This window comes from Musa acuminata, chromosome BXJ2-7, assembly GCF_036884655.1.
Source record: "Musa acuminata AAA Group cultivar baxijiao chromosome BXJ2-7, Cavendish_Baxijiao_AAA, whole genome shotgun sequence".
Taxonomy (NCBI): Eukaryota; Viridiplantae; Streptophyta; class Magnoliopsida; order Zingiberales; family Musaceae; genus Musa; species Musa acuminata.
Genome location: NC_088344.1, coordinates 36,084,932 through 36,105,574, shown reverse-complemented (window position 1 = coordinate 36,105,574; position 20,643 = coordinate 36,084,932). Strand labels below are relative to the sequence as shown.

Sequence of the window (20,643 nt, the reverse complement as noted above, 5' to 3'; positions counted from 1 at the left end):
TGAATGAAAATTTTGGTCCTTTGCTAGCTGAGTTGGTTTCAAAAATAGATTTGGCAAGCATGCATTGCTATTGAATCTACGCCCCCTACCCTCCTTCCCACATTGTGGTGGTGTAGAGGCTGCAGAGGTGGGTTGGCTTATATTGAATATTGATGGAGCTTTTTGTAAGGATTCCCGCCTTAGGAGCTTTTGCACAAAGATGTTTGCGGTGCCCGACGACCTTCGGCTTGCTGCTGATGAAGGTATGCAATCAATTGTTATGGAAACTATCGTTGTCAAAATCCTTAACAAGGATTTGGAACCTTCTTGGAATTTGATTAATGTACGATATATTTTTGGAGTCGTTCCATATTGTTAGAGGTGCCTAGGAAAGATAACTAATAGAGAGTACGTTGTCAATTAAAGATAACTAATAGAGAGTACGTTGTCAATTAATCATCATTCAGTACGTAATCATCACGTGATGTTCAACAGGGGAGAAGACGAAGGTCATCCTTCATTCATCTGCCAACGTGAGCAAACGTTCAAAGCAGACAATTATGGATTATTCCTCATCGCTTATGTGAACAAAAAGGTCAAGGAAAGGATGTTGTAGGCGATTAGAGAGTGTCTCCCCGTAGAATATTTCATAAAATATTTTATTTCTTTATAACTAGATATAAAAACTCATCTTCAATAGAATGAGAAAAATGATTATCTTTTTTGACCACTTACGTCCGCACTTATATACCTCGGGCTACTAACTTGGGTGTTAGAGGGACTAGATCGAGAAACCTCTTCCGACATTGATCTTCATGTAGGTGGCACCTCGGGAGCTCGGCGTTTCCACTTTGGAGGCTTCTTAAATAACCCTACACATTCGGGTCCAGACCATGTCAAGTTGACCAGGACGTTAATGATTTCTTCCCTTAATATTTTTGACGCTAGAAAGTGGATCCGATATTGTAGGAACTCTCGATCATTGACTCTCTTAATGAATGCTCGAGCGAGGATGCTTTGATCTTAACCCACAGTATTTTCACTCAAGGGAGCAATAGCCACCCATTTCACATATGGACGCATCCACCTTAATACAAATATCGATGAGGTATTGACATCTATTTAATGACTTAGGCTTTTTACTTCTTATGAGTCCAACTACGACATATGGACTGACGTTTGGAGGAGATACGATGAGAGTTCTAACAATCCAAAGGGGAAGTGCTAGTTGACCCCACATTGGGTTAGTCACCGTTCACTTAGAAAATCTAGGAGGAATCGATTTCAGTGAACTTCCACCTCCTATCATTGGAGATATTCAATGGTGACCTGATGGAGTATATTATAGTTTTCCATGCCCAAATGTCATTATATGACACTTCGGACACTTTGATGTATTGTACCTTCTCGTTCATGTTAAGAGGCCTAACACAAGAATAATATGCCCGCCTGAAGTCACTTTTCATCATTTTTTTTCCTAACTTATAAGGGAGTTCAAACTTCACTTCCTTGAGAATGTGCACTCGAGGCCATTAGGGGCAATGCTTCTTAGACTCAAGCAAGAGGAGGAAGAAACTCTTACAGACTTTATCACTCGGTTCACTAATAAAATCCGAGACATGAAAGATGCCCATCCATTGCTCATAATACATACATTCACGATGAGGCTCAAGCTCTCTTATCTCTTCTAGTTGTTGGTAAATAGACCATCGACGATAGTACCAGAGGTACTTCGAAAGGCCAATTAATATATTGCCACCGAGATAATGGCCTTCGATAAGCATGAGGAATAATGCAAGAGGCCGAAGCAAGAGTGACCACAATCCATCCTGACCTCGAGGTCATTGTAGTGAAAGAGGAACGAATAATCAAAGTTACTTCACCCAACGTCCAAGCTGTCCCCCTTGAATATATTTAGAACTGAAGTTTTTCTACATATTAAAGGAGAAGGGACTTTTAAAAGATCCTCATCCGATGAAGACTCAATGAAAAGAGATGGGTCCAAATATTATTAGTTATACTAGGATTACAACTATGACATAGAGGATTGTCAGTGACTTGAAAGAGTAGATTGAAAAACTCATACGTCGAGGACCCTTGAGCAGTTCATCCAAAAATATCGAGAACCCTCATCTCGACCTCAGGGGCCAGTAGAGAGATATATTAACGTCATCACTGGTAGACTTGCCTTAGGGGGAGACAACTCCACGAGTTGTAAAACTTATGCCCGAGTTATAATTGAAAGCTCCCAAGGATAGAGGGTGACTTGGAGATAACTTTCAAGGATAAAGGGTGACTTGGAGATAACTTTGACTCAGAGGGTGACTTGGAGATAAGGGTGACTTGGAGATAACTTTGACTCAATGCTTTGATAGTTTCTATAAAGATGATTAATACTTGGGTGTAGAGGGTCATAATTGACATAGGTAGCTTTGTTGATATCTTCTACTTTGATGCTTTCCAAAAACTCGAGCTTTTGACTAACAACCTTGCCCCTATGACTTCTTCACTAACGGGGTTCACGAGCGACTCTATCTCCCCTCTTAGGATTATGAATTTACACATCACATTCAGAGATGAGTTATGCTCCAAAATAATACTAAGTAGATTTATGGTGGTAGATAACCTCTCGGCATATAATGTAATTATAAGTCGACCTACACTTAATAGATAAAGGGTGATGGCATCCACCTACTATATGGTGGTAAAGTTTCTGACGAGAACTGGTATTAGAAAGTTAAGAAGCAACTTAAGGGAGTCGCACTAATGCTAGTTAACGATAATAATCATATTAAAAAAAAAAAGCTTGGTTCGAGGTGCCATCTATAGACCCCTAAGACTTCACTAAGTTCGTTCCACATCTTGAGTCAGTGGAGCCATTGATCGAAGCACCCCTAGACAAGGCTCGACTCGATCAAGTTGTCAAGATCGAGGTAGCACTTCTCGAAGAGAGAGGTGCAATTCAATAACTCCTTCGAGAGAATGACTCTCCAACATTGTACTCGTTAAAAACTTTAATAGAAATTAGAGGATGTATGCTGACTATATTGATCTCAATAAGACATGTCCAAAGGATGACTATCCTCCTTCTTAGATTGATATGTTGATTGATATTATCTCGGGTCATGCGCTCCTCATATTTAATTATTTTTCTAAGTGTTGCATTCTTTTAGCACGGGTTGTATTCATTCCTTTTATGTTAATATATTTTTTTTTAAAAATCAGATAAAGACCTAAAATAATTGTATTTGAAGCAATAAATAAGTTGACTAATATTACTTTGATTAATGATGATGTAAGCGATTCATGTAGCTGAAACAAATTGGGAAGCAGACCCTTTTCCACATCCTCGTTGTTGACCACGGCACCAAATCTATTGAACAATCTGGAGGGATCATCTACCAGTAACTGGCTGCTCCAAACTCCCCGACCTTATCCATTTGTTCTGCACAGTCATGGCTGGCCATGGTGAAAAGGTCGGGTCTTCCTCTACCACTGCGCTCAGTCTCCTCCTCCCTCCTCTTCCCTGCTCTTCCTGAACCCGTTACTGTCCACTTCAGTGTCCTCTCATGGAGCAAACCCTCTCCTATCGCAGCTTTAGACCCTCTTCCCCTTGCAAGCGTTCCGCCGGCCTGAGAAAGAGATGGAGAAGAACGAGCTCTCCCGTCCCGCAAGCCCTACTTCAATCCTCACCCGCCGCCGTCGAGACTTCCCCTGCTGTCCTCACGTTCCCTTCCCCCTCACTCGCTTTAGACGATCCCATCTACTCCATATCTCTGGGCTCAGTCAAGCAAGTCCATGCCCGGATTCTAAAGGCCGCAGAGCCGCGGAGCTCGAAGTCCGCTGTGGACTTCCTCATTCAAGTCTACTCGAAGTTCGGAGATTTCCGATCGGCTGCCGCAGTTTTCTTTATTGCCTTGCAATCTGACACTCTTTCGTGGAGCTATCTGATCGATTCTTTCGACGGCGCCGGAGAAAGAAGTACCCGCGAGTTGCTCGAGATTTTCCGGGAGCTGCATAGGATAGGAATCACGCTCAGCGTAGGCATTTTCCGCAGAGCTTTAAGGAACTGTGCGGAGTCAGTAGATTTCTGGTTGGGTTCTCAGATTCATGCGCATGTTACCAAAGCAGGCCTGGCGAATGAAACTTACATCAGGTGCTCTCTGCTGGATTTCTACGCCCGTTGTTGCAGCTCAGAATCCGCCGATAGATTGTTTGAAGAGTCGTCGTTTACCGAGGATTCGATTTTGTGGAACAACTTCATTGTGCTCAATGTGGAGAGAGGGAAATGGATCGAAGCACTCGAATTGTTCCGAATGATGCAGCTCGTTGGCCTGGAAGCTGATGAAGTCACAGTGGCCAAAGCTCTGCATGCCTGCGGGAGACTCGAGGCTGTCAAGCAAGGCAAGGTGATACATGGACATGTCATCAGATCAGGGAGTTTCCTGTGCGCACTGGTGAGCAACTCCTTGATCTCCATGTACTCCAAGAACTCGCTGGTGAAGCTAGCGAGGAGAGTGTTCGAGTACATGGGAGGAAGGACGCTCGTGTCGTGGAATTCCATCATCTCCTGCTGTTCTCTCAATGGGTTTCTCGAGGACGCCTTGGAGCTGTTCCGCGACATGGTGGCTTTCGGAGCGGAGCCCGACGTGGTTACTTGGAATTGCTTGATCTCCGGTCACTCTCACCACGGATCGCCTCACCGGACTTTCGAGCTTCTCCGAAAGATGCAGGAAGATGGATTCCAGCCGAATTCCAGCTCCATCACAAGTGTTCTTCGTCCCGTTACCCATTCTGGTTTGGTTGAGTTGGGCAAGACAATCCATGGATACGCTATCAGGCACGGGCTCGATCGGAAGGTGTTCGTAGGAACTGCGCTGACAGACATGTACGTCAGATGTCGAAATCTATCTAATGCTCGAAGTGTCTTCCATAGAATGAAGCACAGAAACGTACTTACATGGAACTCGATGATTTCAGGGTACGCACATGAAGGGTTGTTCGAGGAAGCTCTGCAACTGATGGAGCAGATGGAGGAGGAAGGAGAGCAGCCCGATTTGGCAACATGGAATGGCTTGATCTCGGGATACTCCATTCATGGGCGAAGCAAGCAGGCGGTAGTACTAATTCGTCAGCTGAAGGCAAACGGTGTGGTTCCAAATGTGGTCTCATGGACTGCAGTCATCTCCGGTTGCTGCCGCAATGAACGATACGAAGACGCCATCTACTTCTTCAGGGAGATGCTGAGCGAGGGAGTTCAGCCCAACTCGGTCTCTGTCGCTTGCCTGCTCCGAGCTTGTGCAGCGATGGCCCTGCTAGGGAAGGGCAGAGAACTGCACTGCTTCGCGGCGAGGAGAGACCTCGACGACGATATCTTCGTGGCCACCGCGCTCATCGACATGTATGCCAAGTCCGGCAGTTTAGCCGAGGCCAACAGGGTCTTTGAGAAGCTCAGGCACAGAAACCTGGCCTCATGGAATGCCATGATCATGGGATTCGCAGCTCACGGTCGAGGTGAAGAAGCGATTTCACTCTTCGATCGGATGTGTGGAGAAGGAATCAAGCCAGATGGTATCACCTTCACTGCAGTTCTCTCAGGGTGCAGGCATTCAGGTTTGGTGACCCAAGGATGGAAGCTTTTTGATGGCATGAAAGGGTTCGGTGTCACCCCAACTCTGGAGCACTACACTTGCATGGTCGATCTCCTTGCTCGATGCGGATACCTCGACGAGGCATGGGACTTCATCCAGAGAATGCCATTGGAGGCAGATGCTGGCATCTGGGGCTCCCTGCTCGCAGCATGCAGAACTCACAGAAACGTGGAGCTCGCAGAAATGGCTGCCAAGCAACTCTTCCAGTTGGAGCCATCAAATCCGGCAAACTATGTGTTGATGATGAGCATATACGCCTGCGAGAACCGCTGGGAAGATGCTGAGGACGTGAGGGATGCGAAGAATGCAGCAGGAGTGGAGAGCAGGGGTGGATGGAGCTGGATACAGATCAACCAGACCGTGCATGTCTTCGGCGTGGAAGGAGGACCACCTCACCCTGATACCGGGGAGATATACTTCGAGCTGTATCGACTGGTGTCGGCGATGAGGAGACGAGGATATGTGCCTGATACCAGCTGCATCGCCCACCACATTGGAGAGGAAGAGAAGGAGAAGTTGCTGCTGAGCCACACGGAGAAGCTGGCAATGGCATATGGGCTGATCTGCACTGGTGAGGGCACAGCAATTAGGGTGATAAAGAATACAAGAGTGTGTAGTGACTGTCATACGGTGGCAAAGTACATGTCGCAGATGACTGGTCGCGAGATTCTTCTCAGGGCTGGGGCTCGGTTTCACCATTTCAGGGATGGAAAGTGCTCTTGCAACGACTTCTGGTGAAGTGGAAACAAGATGATCTTGAGACAACTCATGGGAGATGGGAGAACACTGAAACCTGCAGATAGAAGATAGAAGATGATCATGTTCCTGATGATGGCAATCGCTTACCAATACGGATGATCGTGTTCAAACACATTGTTCATCAACGACTGCTGCAGAGAAGAAAGAGTCTGCAATGCCTGCAACCATCAGAAGCTGCATCATGAATATGTCCAAGATTTCATCTCCATCAATCGATAAGTAATTGCAACGAGCTGAGAATACACTGACCTGTCATATTGGTGAAGATAGTTGCTGTGCTTGAAACTGGAAGAGTTTGGCCAAAAAAAAAAAACACACTTTGTAAGAAATTGGAGTAAGAAACACTAAATGTGAACAACATTTCACAGCAGGAGATATGAAATGTATGTATCAGGGAGACAACCTGCTGTCTTACTTTTTGATAAATCACTCAAATCATTCACTTGACACATTAGAAGTTTCTCTGGCTTTTAGTGTTCCAATCCTTTTATGCTTCAAAACAACTGGATATACAAGTATCATCAGATCTCAAATCTCTTATAAACATTCACCAAAATGTAAAAACACCCCCTTTGTTGCAGATTAAGGGTATTTTCCACAGAAATGGACACCAGAAAGCATTAGTAGAAAAGCTCGTGTCATTTGCGCTGGTCAACTCTGTGCAAGGTGATGGCTGCACCTTAAGGGCACCGCCACTCACGTCAGGGCACATCCATGGCACTTTGCGTGGCCCATTGACATAGAGCTTCACATTCGTGAGGCAAATTCGAGTGAAGGGAGATTTCTTGATCCCCTGTATTGTTTCAGGCTGCTGCATACCCACACCTCTAACATTCTTGATTGTTAATCCATCAACAACAAGAAGAGCATTAAGGCCATATTTGTCATCTGGGTGACCTCCCACATTTCCTGCGATCCTCAACCCCTTGTGAACGTTGCTTAGATTCACGTCTGACACCGTTATATTTCTGATGAACCCATTGACATAGAGCTTCACATTCATGAGGCAAATTCGAGTGAAGGGAGATTTCTTGATCCCCTGTATTGTTTCAGGCTGCTGGATACCCACACCTCGCACATTCTTGATCGTTAATCCATCAACAACAAGAAGAGCATTAAGGCCATATTTGTCATCCGGGTGACCTCCCACATTTCCTGCGATCCTCAACCCCTTGTGAATGTTGCTTAGATTCACGTCTGACACCGTTATGTTTCTGATGAACCCTCCCCTGCCAGCATTGGTCTTTATATGGATCCCAATGGCGGTCCTGAATACATTTAAGTTTTCAGCTAAGACAATCTCTACTCCACCAGAAGTTTAACTACCTACAGCAAGACCAGCAAAGGGACTGGACCTTGTTAATCACTGAATGGTTATCCCAGAGCTAGGATGAGCATAAGCAATGGCATACTCATCCCAACCACTCTTCATAGCCACTAAATCATCCCCTGTTGAAATGTAGCAGTCCTCGATACACACATTAGAGCTTGAATCTGCAAGATGCACAAAGTCGATAATTCAGTAGTTTAAGAACTGGACATGTTAGTGTAGCCAAAAGAATTGCTGTCATGCTTATTATGAGAACATGTGCCCCGGTGATGGATATCAACATAATGTCACTGAGTGCTACAGATACAACCATCTTAATAATATAACAGTAGTTTTCGCTCAGTAACATAAAGAGGATGAGCTCAAATAACATACCTGGATCGACTCCATCAGTATTAGGAGAATCATGTGGAGCCAAGATAGTCACATTTCTCACTACCACATTGCTGCAATGATAAGAATACATAATGTTATACGATCTCTTCGAAGTTTTAAATAGAAATTATAGGGAAAATATATTCTATAAGCAAGGAGAATATATGCAACATCCTAGCTCTATGGCAATCAATTGGCCATCAACCATCTCACTGGTAACCTAAATTTTAACTTTCACCTGTCTACTATTTTCCAGGTCTTCGCAGAAAGCTACCTTGGAATTTCCAAGCTACAAATTTAAAATTGCAACCAAGGAGAATAGAAGTTAATATGACATTTCTAATAATGTCATGAACCTCCTGTGATGGAAGGATAATGATATTAACCAAACAAATGGTCAATTAGAGTTTTCACATAAAGCAGAAGTTTCAAAGGTTTTATGTATCGGCAGTGATGTATGCGAAGTCTTCTTTACGACAATTTCACCCAGGAGAAAGATGCTCAAGATTACAAAAAGAATACCCATATGCAGTGTTGACATTTGTATTATTAAAGAAAGTGGCAACAATTTCCTTTTTTTCCTTTTTCTTTCTTTTTACCTGCACTAAACAGGGTGAATATTCCAGAAGGGTGAAATCTCGAAGACAATATTAGAGATGATGATATCTATAGAATGCATGATCTCCAAAAGGTTTGGTCTTGTAAAACGTAGGGTTGTCTGTCTCCATATATTCCACCACACATCATTGATTTAAAAAGCGCTAGGCGCCAAAAGGCGTTAAGGTCCAAAAACGCCCGAGGCACTAAGCGCTCACCCGAGCGAAGCGAGGTGCTAAAATATAAAAATATATAATATAATTAATAAATATAATTATTTAAAATTTTAAATAAAAATATGCTATTATTAATCTATTAACGGTATTGAAAATTAATAATTTCAAATAAACCTAACAATATTAACAGTATACAGAAGGAGAAGAAGGAAGAGTGTAAGGGGGTGCTGACTGCTGACTGAGAAAAGAGGAAGCGACAGCAGTAGCGAGAGTCAGAGCGGGAGTGTAAGGAGGCAGCGATAGCGGGACCAGGAATGTAAGGAGGCAGCGGCAGCGAAAGTGTAAGGAGGCAGCGGCAGCGGGAGCAGGAGCGGTGAGCAGCGACAGCGGTAGCGGTTGTGAGCAACGATAGCGGCGAGCAACGGGCGCGGGAGCGGCAGCGGCAACGAGCAGGGTTAAGGTTGGGCAGCGACAGCTGATATCGGTTTTAGTTTGTTCAATTGAACCAACTAACCACCGGAGACCGAACTAGACCTAAAATCCTGGTTCGATCGCCTGGTTTAACCCAGGCGCTCGCTCGAAGGGCCCAGCACCTGGGCTCGGGCGAGCGCCCAGGCGACGCCTCTTTGAAGCGCGTCGCCTGGAAGTTTAGCGAGGCGCTCGGGCCTCGCCTCGCCCGAGTGCCTAGGCGAGCGCTCGAGTGCCTTTTTAAATCACTGCCACACATCACCTTGGCCATCGATTGTTCAATTCTCACTAGAAGAAATAACCGTCATTGAGAAATCAATCATGCAAATGCATAGTAAGTCTAGTTAGCAAGTGAATATTGAGAAAAGAGTACGATCTAGGACTTTCTTTAAATAAAATTGTGTATACTAAAACATAGAAAAATCATTAAAGAAAAACTAAAGAGAAAAAAAAAAGAAAAGGAAACATCAGTTCCTGCTAGTCTTTAAGTCAATGATCCTTTCTAACTTGGAGATGTTTACCTGTACAACAGCTGGGATTGTTGATCCACACAATAACTTCCATCCAACTCAGAACATCTTTTGCACCATATAAGAGTCGAATCTCCTTTTTCTAACATCAGTCAGCCATATGGGCTGCAATGATAATCCTTTCTTTCTTTGTTGATCATGAAGAAGATCTATTTGAGCTCAAATGTGGTCATGTATAATAACATAGTTCTTTATAATGGGATCACATTAACAAAAGACTTACTACCATTTTGGTAAGTCATTTTGAAAAAACTAAATGCAAAAAGAAGTTGAAGCTTAAGAAAACATATATAAGTCTCCAGCTTAAGATCAATGATGCAGAAGCTATCCAGTCATCTTTGTCTTATGCTTCTAGATGAATAATTAATCTAAAATTTAGTTGTACTCTTAGCTCCCATCTACTTCTGTTTCTATGGAATGCACAGAGGGATGCCCACCCTTTTCTGCAAATAAAATAGCAACAACAGGTAGCAAAGACCAAAACCAAAATCTAAGAGCAAAACCTGCAATAATCACATCTTGAAGCCCATTTCCATGAATCAACTCATGTATCTCCCACCCGGAAGCTCACGTCCTCTCCCATATGATGGTGAAGGATCGATCAAGGGCCAACTCGATGCATCCTACACCAACCGATAACTAAGATCAGAGGAGGGGATGAAGTTTCCACCCGAGCATTGCCATAAACAGTCGATCCAACGCATACTGCCGCAGTTTTCACTAATCAAGGGAAACAGTTTATCCTGGTATTTCCATCACTCACCAGCTTTACGCTCTCCTACTGATACAAGACATTGCAACGAGAAGTAGGTCGAGAGGCTCTTGGGTTCTTTCTCCTCCAAACTAAGAACAAAAAAACTCCGAAGCAAAAGGGAATAGGACCGTAACCCGGGTGGCCTTGATGACGGCGCCCGCAGCAAGGAAGAGCGTCATGTGACTGGCGAGGTTGAAGGCTCCAGCGAGCCAGACCCCCGCAGGGATGCAGAGAAGCGTTCCGTTGTTCGAATCGGGAGACGGCGCTCTCGAAAGCCGCCGTGTTAAGCGTCCGCCCGTCGCCAACTCCTCCGAAGTCGGCCATCGACACCACCTCCCCCCGCCTCTACATCGGCACCTTTTTGTACCGCGAGGAGGATAGCCAACAGCAGCGGCGCCACCGGCGGCCGCCACACCATATCTAAAACTCAAACAAAAAGAAGAGTACAAAGAGGCACCGCCGGTGGTTTTTAGAAATGGGATCTCACTAGAAAAGCCAAACAACGAGTCTTCTTTCGGGAATAAGATCTCACTAGACAAAGAAGAAATGAGCAAGATCGATCAGTCGGCGGATCCCAAGAAGACTTCAAGTGGAAGTGGAAGTTGCGGATACCTGTTTCAGCGATCATAAGATCGAAACTAGGCTTTGTTCTTGTTCTCTCTAATATTCTTATACGAGATAGACTCGTTCTGGAACCCAGAATCCGGCTCCGAAACGGGTAGTCTTCGATTAAAAGGAAAACAAGAAGAGCATGATTACCAGTGACATATGGCCTGGGGATTAAATTTGATTGTGTGGGACACATTATTCTTGGTCTTCAACCAACGACGTCTTTCTTCCATGATCTATCTGTACAGGTTGGGAAAGTTGGGGAAAAGAGACTCAAGAACATGAAACAGACTAGGACACGAATTTAGATCACCTGGAGCAGCAGCGTGATGAAAAGAGTCTGGCAATTGATGTCACAGTGTTATCATTGGCTCCTGACAACCATTTCACCATTTACACTGCAATTATCACATCTTTTTTTTTTTAATCTTTTTCATTTTGGAAAGTTAGAACGTTTTGCTTTGTGTATGTGATGCTTGCACCAACAACAACCTATTATCATCCCACGCCACAGAATTCTGCTGATAAAGTTGCTGTTTAGACCCGTTTGGCAACACCAAAAACAATTGCAGATGTCATGATCAGAATGTTCCTATGGCTTTGAAGAATAAATTAACAAATGAAACTAGGCCTGGAATGATCATCTGATAGGCTCGATAACATGCCCACCTGTTGGTTGCTGACCGGGGAGATTTCGGCAAACATCTTGACTGGCAGGTACGTAGTGGATATCAAAAAGAAAAGATGGAAAACTGCATCTGTGCCGTCTCCGTGATACTTCAATCTAGTGTTCCTGCTGGAGTTGGAGATTCCCTGTCAAGATTTTCCTGATGGAATCTGACTACGATGCATGTGATGTTGTCTGCACTGCCACAAGAGAAGGCAGTCTCTGTTAACTTGCGAGCTGCAGCCTCAGGTTCATCTTCCACTCTCACAAGCGAAACAGCATCCTGATTGACATGGAAAACAATGATAAACAATACACAGTTACTGTCAATAGCAATGGAAATAATACACAATTATCTGCATAAATGCAAATGGACCAAGCAACCAGAGTTGTACCAGTCAAATAAGAAAGGCCAGGTCATGGCAACAAGTACTTCAAGCACTTAAACCCATGGTTTGATTTCATATAAATGCAGAAAGACAAGGTAGGATGAGCCAAACCATTTCTCTCTGGAGCTAGGTGTTGTTAGTAATACTGCTTGGTGGGTTAAGAATATCTATCCAACGCTTTGTCACTACCTAGACCTAGGCTTTACCGTGTTGAAGTCAACACAAAAGGCATGTGAAGCTGCTAAAGAGACTGACCAAAAGCCAAGATACAGAGAGAGGTAAAGTCCAAAAGACTTCAGATTCACCTCAGTAAAAGCATCACTACTCAAGTCAGCTAAGGGTGTTTCAAGGAATGGAGAAGGAACCAACATAATGAACCAGGGATTGAGAAGTAGTTTTCATTGACCTTCTGGAGGAGTCTGATGTCAGAGAACTGCCAACTGGAGTGCAACTACTTCATGATGTCAAGAACCGAAACTTTACAGCACCTATCAGCAACTGAGGCCCTTCCGAGAATAGTATAAATCTCCTACAGCAGGTAGATAAGATGATGATGAGAGCAACTTAAGTGAAAGAGGTGGTGGATGTCAAATGTGAGGTCACTAAAAAGGACAGCCACAAACCCCAAGCGGGATGGACTTTGACAGGGGCCAATGCAGGCATTTGTCCAGCCTAGCCCAGCAGCAGCCAAGGCCAGGGTACCAAACCTTACCCAGTCATGGTCAGCCTAGGCTAACCTCACTAGCTGAGTAGTCCTAGACAGATGTTCATCCACATCGGCATGCAGGTGGCAGGACAAATGTCCACATTGTTCTGAACCATGCAATTACTATTTAAGCAGGCCTTATCTCAGTTGATATTCATTGCACTAAGGGATGACATTCAATCATTCCAGATAAGAGTCAAACTAAGGAACCTCTGGACGGCGGTATACTTATAAACATATGCCCTATGGGAACTGCTTGGATGTCATCTAATTTTAGATAAATAATAGAATGTCTGAATCTGTTATTCCCCTGTGTCTACACATCTTTACCCGTTCTCTATTCTCTCGATTATACTTGTTATTTTCCTGTTCCCTGCCTTACTCAAGTGTTGCTGCCTGTGATAATTTGAAGTTCAAACCAACACCCCAGTTTTATGAGAGCATATTCAGATTTTCTTAAAATCTAGTTGAGTGAAACCATCAGATCAACAAGACCACAATAAATCACTAAATTCATATTCTAGGTTTCTACATTCAATAGCAACTCCATGCTTATATCATCTAAGGCACCAACTTCCCGAAATGATTTATGTATCGACTTTGATTCATATACAAACTTTCATTCTGTTCACATATAGCAAATTTTAAAATGCCTACAGATTGTATCTATTTCCATTTAAGCCTGCATATTTAAATTGATGTCAACTAAAGCATCAGAGACACTCAAGACTAACCAATTAAACTACCGTCTGCTTCACTGTAACATTGCTGTCCTGTTCATCAAATTTCCAAAAGGTCCTCCAATTGATGTGATTAAAATGGTTCATCAAACATAATTTCCACCCTTCATCAAACATAATAAGAATCGACTGTTGATCATCTCCAATTGCCAACATCTTTGCAACAATTGGAAAAGCATCATATGAAGATTTTGGTGTATCATTGTTCGTATATGTTAAGAAAGAACATACATAATAAGAACAATTTGGGTTCCTTATTTTTTGCAAATATGAAATTCCATGTAGGTAAACTAGCTTGACTTCAGGACTCGAACAAAATTCCTTTAAAATTAAGAGGGAGTGAATGCATGAACTAGCAACATATGCTTGAGCAAATTTTCTTAAAATAATATCTGAGTGGCTCAAATAATGTGTACTAAAATGAGATAAAATGGATTGATTAAGGATGACAGTTCAAGAAAAAAAAAAAATCTAACCTCGTTTGTTACCACATCCCACAGCCCATCACTGGCCAAAACCAGAAATTCCAATTCTTCATCTACCACTTGTTCCTGACAAAATAATTAACCCAGAAAAAAAAAATTCTTACATAGTTTGATATAATGCCACTACAAATGTATAGTTCTTGATAGTTCACTATGATATGCAACTACAATCATATAGTGCAAGCACCAGAGAAAATTTGGTCATAAATATATGAATATAGGAAGCTGTCTCGCAGAAGATTTCATAGGTGTATTGCTTCTATTCAATTAAAAATTATGCACCAATTTTGTTAGAAAATAGACGAGGCAATAAAAGAATCATCCAAAGGTCATTTGAAGTTAAAAATGAGATCAGGGGGCCATGAGACAAAAAAAGTTTGAGTTGAGTTTCTGTAATGCAGTTCAATACCTGAATCTCAGGCTCTGCTACAACAAATTGTTTCAGAAGGCGGTTGCCAAACGCTCGTGACATTGCCAATATACCTCCAACTCTCCAAGTACCTACAGAACAAATATGAGCACAAATGGAAAACAGTTCAATAAAGCCACATGTTTTCCCTGTAACACACAAAATGCAATTAACTCAGTGGAAAGACCTAACTATATGATCACCAATCATGAATCAAGTGCCTAACGGTTTCATCATAGAAACTGATACTCTGTTAACTGACTATCCAAATGCACTACACTTCTCCAACTTAATGTCAGTGGACTTTTCTGTTGGCCATCCTCACTTCCAGAAAATGGAGCAAATTTCTCATCCATCAACTAGTATTCAGAACAAAGTGGAAACACGAGAAATGTTGCATCAAAAGAGAAAGAAGGTGGGCACCCTCTGTGCTAATATCTAAACCATATGTTGAGCAATTATGATCCATACATAAGCTTGCAATGGAAAAATTGTTATATAATTGATCTTCCATAGCAACATGAGAGGAAATACGTCTTTGAAATATCACGAGACTTACCAGCCCACATGACAACTCCTCCAGCATCCTCAATTCTCTTGCGTTCATCACTTCTGTTTGGCTTCTGATCATCAGAGAGAGGGATTGCTACAACCAAGAGTATTGGAGTTTGATACTTCAGGTATAACTTATTAACTGCTTAAAAGGTCTAGACATATGACATGGTAAAAGTCAGGAGGCACATAGGAAAGAGGAAATTGAACTACAAAAGAATAGAGGAGCCAGAAATAGTACAGCTGGCAATTTCATTGGTCTCATTCTACAAGCACATAAATTTTAATATGCTGCAAAACCTCAAAGCCGCCAGTTGGATACAAAATTTGTTAACTAAATATACCATCTATAAAACATTTTTCACATTTACTAACACAGGATTTTCAAATTCATATATCTCACTTAGATTTGAATAGCCACATCCTTTTTTAGTTTAATTTATGCAAGTAGGATTTTTTTTCTTTAAAAATAATTCACAACATCATATATTTTTAGCTCAAAATCAGAAGATCATGTCTCTAATATACAAAGCCCTGATATGGACATGGAACACTATAGGTAGGCACCAATGCAACTAATATAAAAAAAAGTAGGGTATGCCAAGGCACTGATACAGCAGTTAATACCTTTTCTCTCTTGTCTTTTACATATGAGATATATTTGTGTCCAATTTAGATGATGTATTGCTCTCACACAAGTAACTTGTAAGAAGCATGACAGTCAATTCCTCGAACAAAGAGGCATAGCAGTTCTTAACAAAAATGTTTCAAAGACATGAATATCTTTAAAAGAGACGAGTAAATTAAAAAACAGAAAACATCGGTATGAACATTAGTCAAAAAATTAGTCGAGAGATCAAGAGAAAAAATCACCTTTTCCTGTCTTTGATATCACAGCACGTGAATCTCCAACATTAGCTACATATAAGCGCTTGCCTATCAGAACAGCTGTAGATGCTGTAGAACCATCATCTCTGGAAGTATTGCTTTCAGCAGCTAGAAAGTCTGAATCAGTTCTACGATATGTTTCACCTGAAAGTCAACATGACAGGTCAAATTGGAAACAGGTTTACAAGAGAAAAAAAAATCTGCCCTAAAAAGGCTATAAAATCAACAAATAATTTCACAAGTTTGTCTGTACTTATTGCAAGTTTTGTGTGTGTCATGAACTTTGGATGCCTTGTAAGGTTGTCAAACAAGTGCTCCTTCAAATACTCAGCAGCACGTGAACCACCATGCCCTGCAACAACAAATTGTCTTTGAGGTAGAGACGTGATACTCAAACAACCAGAAAAGGATAATACTAGAAAGAATACCAAACCATCAAATATTCCAAAAAGATAAATTGTCTGTCCATCAATCTTAGCTGATTTTAGATCATAGCAGTCCTCCATGCTCACTCTTTTTCCCCTGAAGCTGGAGTATCCACAAGTTAAACTTCCATCCTCACTGCAAACAAGTTGAACAGCCTATAAGATAAAGACTTCAGATGAACCAATTAACAAACAACATATAATGAAGACTGTTTTTCTGACAAATTTCCAGGTCAGCTAGATTGGATACAGACTTATGGTTGCAGGGGTTAGATTGCATATACTGATGCTTCCTAGACTCATTTTGGCAGAAGACTTATGCACTGGGCCATCCTTTTTTCCTTAGTTTCACTGAAAGCCCAATTCTAAGTCCAAAAGACTGATGATAGTTGGGTAGAACATTAAATTGCAACCAATCATGACCAGTGAATAAAAGAGTACCTACCACAAGTCATAGTTCTCATCTATTTAATATTGGACACACTGTCTGTTCCCCACATTGAGCTCTACTGAGAGTATCATCACTACCAACCCCACATTGAGCTCTACTGAGAGTATCATCACTACCAAATCAAGGTCACTACCAAATGAAGTTATGTAATATCATCACCAAAGAATGGAATCATAAAAGATTAGCATGAGATTGTAACTTATTTTAATTAAAAAAGGCTTTTTAGTATCTTTAATGATCTTAGGTAAATCCATTTAAACAAACATAAAAAAACTCAGTAAAAACACTTGGACTTCTGGAGATCCAGAATTAGAAAAGATGGTACCTCAGGAAATATTTCAATCCATTTGTCCATCTGTTGATCAGGAGGCATCATTTTGACACCAAATTGAGTTAAATCACATTCATTGGTCAAAATACCACATTAAAAAGCCTTCCGAATGACAACCCATATCTTTATACTATAACCAAAAGCCTATGCTTCTGAAAAAATAAAAGATGGAGTAGTGGCTAAAATCTGCAGAGTCGTCAAACACAAAGTGTTTCAATAAAACTGCTAAAAGTAGATAAAATTGCCAAAAATAAACCAAGATGGTATGGACATGCTAATGCTAATTATAAAATGCTGCTGAAGCAAAGAAAAAAAAAACAATGTTCTCTGGAAGGTCTAAGAAACACTTATTGAAAACTGATAATGCTTCATAATCACAATGATGCTACAGAAACGAGAAGGTTATTGATTTAATAACAACGATAAACTCACAAGCTATGTATTTTGGCTTCTTCAAACCCACAGCAGCAAACTTAAATCCCGACATCATGCCATTGAGCACATGATCAATTAATTAATCAGTCAGCTAAACATAACACAAATGAAAAAGAACTTCTTTCAACTATTTTTCCTTTAACTAAAAAAGTCTCAGCATATTCCGTAAGGAACTTCTTAAAAGAGCATGATACCAGAAAAACACCCTAGATATGCATCCATCCATCCAAGACAATTGCCCAAGAATCATAATTATCAGAACACAATTAGGCAACGACCTGAAAAGTCTCGGATCACTAGTTGGACCACTGGGTCAATTAAGTCAGACCATATATTTAATAAAATATTTTATAAAATAGAATACAGAAATAAAAATACTAAAGAACTTCAAAAATTAAGAGGTTTCCTAGATTCCAAAGTCTATAGCCCATTTTCTTTAATTCTTCTCCCTTTTTGTTGTTAACACTCTAAAAGATAAAAATGGCACCAGCTAATGACAATTACCAACAGAAAAAGGGAGGTTTTTGATCATTTTTGGGGCATTTTAAAAGTGGCAGAGTATGGATTTGACCAGCAGAATCTTCCCATACATAAAAAACTATCCGATTGGACTTGATTGAACATGATTTCTGACATTGGACTTGATTGAACTTGTTTTAACTATGCCCAAACTAATACCGTCCTTGTAATTGCCACCATATAATTTAAACATAAAAACCATTTCCACATTTCATAGAGTTAGACGATAAAATGAACACGGCAAGAGCTACATACAAACTTATATGCAAGAAACCAGATAATCTAGCCGCATCTCTTCCACAGTATCTATAAGGAAAAAAATTGACAATATTCCAACCTACTTCAATTATCCTCATCTTACCAAAAACCAACTTGCATCTTGCACAAGTAGATAAGCCCTACAATAAAAGCATGTGCCAGCATGTTCTAACTCCTCATACCACACGTTACTACAGATAAAGTAATAGTAAACATAGTAAAGCATATGTTTTAGGCAACACGCATTTTGCAGTTTAGTCTCACCCGCTTTGCAGGAAGTTGGCATGTGATATTCCCAAAAGATATAGACAGAGGATAACTAGCAAATAAGCATATTGCATGAAATACTAACCAACACAGCGTTTACTATTAATTAAATGACACAATAAATAGAGAATATTCACCCAGTTCTAGAGTTGGATTACAAGCAGTACTTTGCTATCATTATAATATTTACCTACTTTACTATCATTATAATATTTACCTACTTTACTATCATTATAATATTTACCTTTTCCATCTTCCACTAGCATAATCACCATTGCCGACACGTTCCTTTTTGGGTGTTAAATCAGTGGCAGCTCCAGGCTCCACAGCTAGACCAGAATCCACCATCATCTTTACAACTGCTCTAGATCAACCCTGCTTCTTAGGCAGCTCAAACCAAGCTTCGTACCTTGAGCTCTACCCCGTCTTCCTTGGTGGTGGAACCCTTGTTTTCTTTGTCCGATCGACAAAAAATGTCTACGCGAGCATTACAAACCATCTAACTTGCCTGATGAGTGTCCACAATACCATAACATCTCATGCAACAAAACGAAGAGGGAAAGAATTAAAAGCGGGCTACAAAATGAAGATTGCAGTGTCGCAGTCCGGCACACAGAACAATTCTTTTTCCACTCAAGACGTAGTCTATTTGAAACAGAAGACGAAAATAGTAAGACTCCCTACGTGGTTTCTGATGCAATTTCTTTCCTCCAAAAATCGCACCAGGGCTCCGATCATCCCAATTTTAGGCTCGGTTTGGCTAATGGCTCCAGGGAAAAAACGCATGGATACGAGAAATTTCAAGAAAACGATCCTCAAATCCACAAACGGAACCTTCTGATCCAAAACCACGTCGATCTGAGATCAGCGGACGCAGAAAGGAGGCCGTGAGCCCTGCAAATCGTCCCAGGCTGGCGCAAGAGAGAGCGATCAGATTCAAGATCTAGAATTCGACTTGGGTTCCGGAGAGGGCGGCGGCGATCGGAGAAAACCCTAGAGAGAAAGGGGGATCGGGCGATGGGAAGTGGTGGTTGCTGGGGGTGCTCTTTTGGTTTTTTTTAGCTCAAAATAATTGGAGCGGGAGAGAGAGAGAGAGAGAGAGAGAGAGAGAGATGAGGAGAACGTGGCGCGGTGGTGGCAGTAGCGTTATATCGGCCTTCGTACCGGTGCATGCCCGAAACCACCGATGCACCGTTGTGTACAGATCGTAACGTAGATTTATGCTCGCTGGTAGCATCTGATGTGACGAATACGGATGTCAATAACACTTTAGTTAATACTTGCATCTGTGACTCGATTAGATGAATTAGAGTTATAATTAAACAAAAGATAAATGATTTATGAAAGTTTCATATTGTCTTAGGTATTTTGTTTTAAATAATTCAAAGTAAAATTAAAAAATAATAACTTATTTGTTGAGGGAAATAGTTATTGGCGTCCAAGTCAACACGATGTAGTCAGAACCGATATGCATAGGGTTAGTCAAGGTGCATCCGAGATGGAAACGTCGAGCTCTCGTTATGTCATTTACTTCATGACCGAAATTAGAAGAGGTTTCCCGACTTGATTCTTCTAATACCCAAAGCTAATAAATCGAGTTATATGAGTATAGATACGTAACCCTCATCTTCATTATGTTGAAGATGAGTTTTTATACATAATAATAAAGGGATAGAATGTAGAATATTTTATGGGGATGTAGCCTCTAACCACCTTTAAGAGCCTTCCCTTTGACCTCTTAACCACGAGGGATAGTTTTTTAGACACGAGTTTATCCAACATGTCCGTCCGAGATCACCTCCCCCCAACACTATTGATGGTGATCCATTTACTGACCTATCCCTCGTATCGTTGAGAGACATACATTGATCGGACGAGGTCGGGTTTCGGGAG

General features: G+C 41.5%; 2 protein-coding genes and 1 pseudogene across 5 annotated transcripts; 1 reads left to right on the top strand and 2 right to left on the bottom strand.

Annotated features, from left to right (window-relative positions):
* Positions 1-3,257: 3,257 nt before the first annotated feature.
* Positions 3,258-6,840, top strand: LOC103992740 (pentatricopeptide repeat-containing protein At4g01030, mitochondrial). The gene has a single exon (XM_009412566.3). The coding sequence runs from the start codon at positions 3,549-3,551 to the stop codon at positions 6,366-6,368; it is 2,820 nt and encodes a 939-aa protein (XP_009410841.2). The 5' UTR covers positions 3,258-3,548; the 3' UTR covers positions 6,369-6,840.
* Positions 6,841-6,857: 17 nt separating this feature from the next.
* Positions 6,858-9,821, bottom strand: LOC135617883 (probable polygalacturonase; annotated as a pseudogene).
* A 1,902-nt stretch (positions 9,822-11,723) lies between these two features.
* Positions 11,724-19,840, bottom strand: LOC135617884 (probable protein phosphatase 2C 52). 4 transcript variants are annotated; one of them, XM_065118608.1, is made up of 9 exons: positions 19,435-19,839; positions 18,995-19,258; positions 16,498-16,625; positions 16,318-16,416; positions 16,050-16,208; positions 15,184-15,270; positions 14,625-14,716; positions 14,207-14,281; positions 11,724-12,178 (listed from the first exon to the last, which is right to left on the bottom strand). In XM_065118608.1, the coding sequence occupies exons 2-9, from the start codon at positions 19,099-19,101 to the stop codon at positions 12,008-12,010; spliced, it is 918 nt and encodes a 305-aa protein (XP_064974680.1). In that variant the 5' UTR covers positions 19,102-19,258; positions 19,435-19,839; the 3' UTR covers positions 11,724-12,007. The 4 variants fall into 4 exon arrangements, with proteins under 4 accessions (XP_064974680.1, XP_064974679.1, XP_064974682.1 ...); XM_065118609.1 differs by adding an exon at positions 12,691-12,813 and having other exon boundaries at positions 12,040-12,178; positions 18,995-19,840; XM_065118607.1 differs by having other exon boundaries at positions 18,995-19,839.
* Positions 19,841-20,643: the final 803 nt, after the last annotated feature.

Coding starts and splice junctions, on each gene's coding strand:
- LOC103992740 (XM_009412566.3), top strand. CDS start 3,549: ATGGAGCAAACCCTCTCCTATCGCAGCTTTAGACCCTCTTCCCCTTGC.
- LOC135617884 (XM_065118607.1), bottom strand. CDS start 19,101: ATGATGGTGGATTCTGGTCTAGCTGTGGAGCCTGGAGCTGCCACTGAT. Junction 16,209..16,317: donor ACACACAAAACTTGCAATAA/GTACAGACAAAC, acceptor GTTGACTTTCAG/GTGAAACATATCGTAGAACT. Junction 14,282..14,624: donor TAGCAGAGCCTGAGATTCAG/GTATTGAACTGC, acceptor TTATTTTGTCAG/GAACAAGTGGTAGATGAAGA.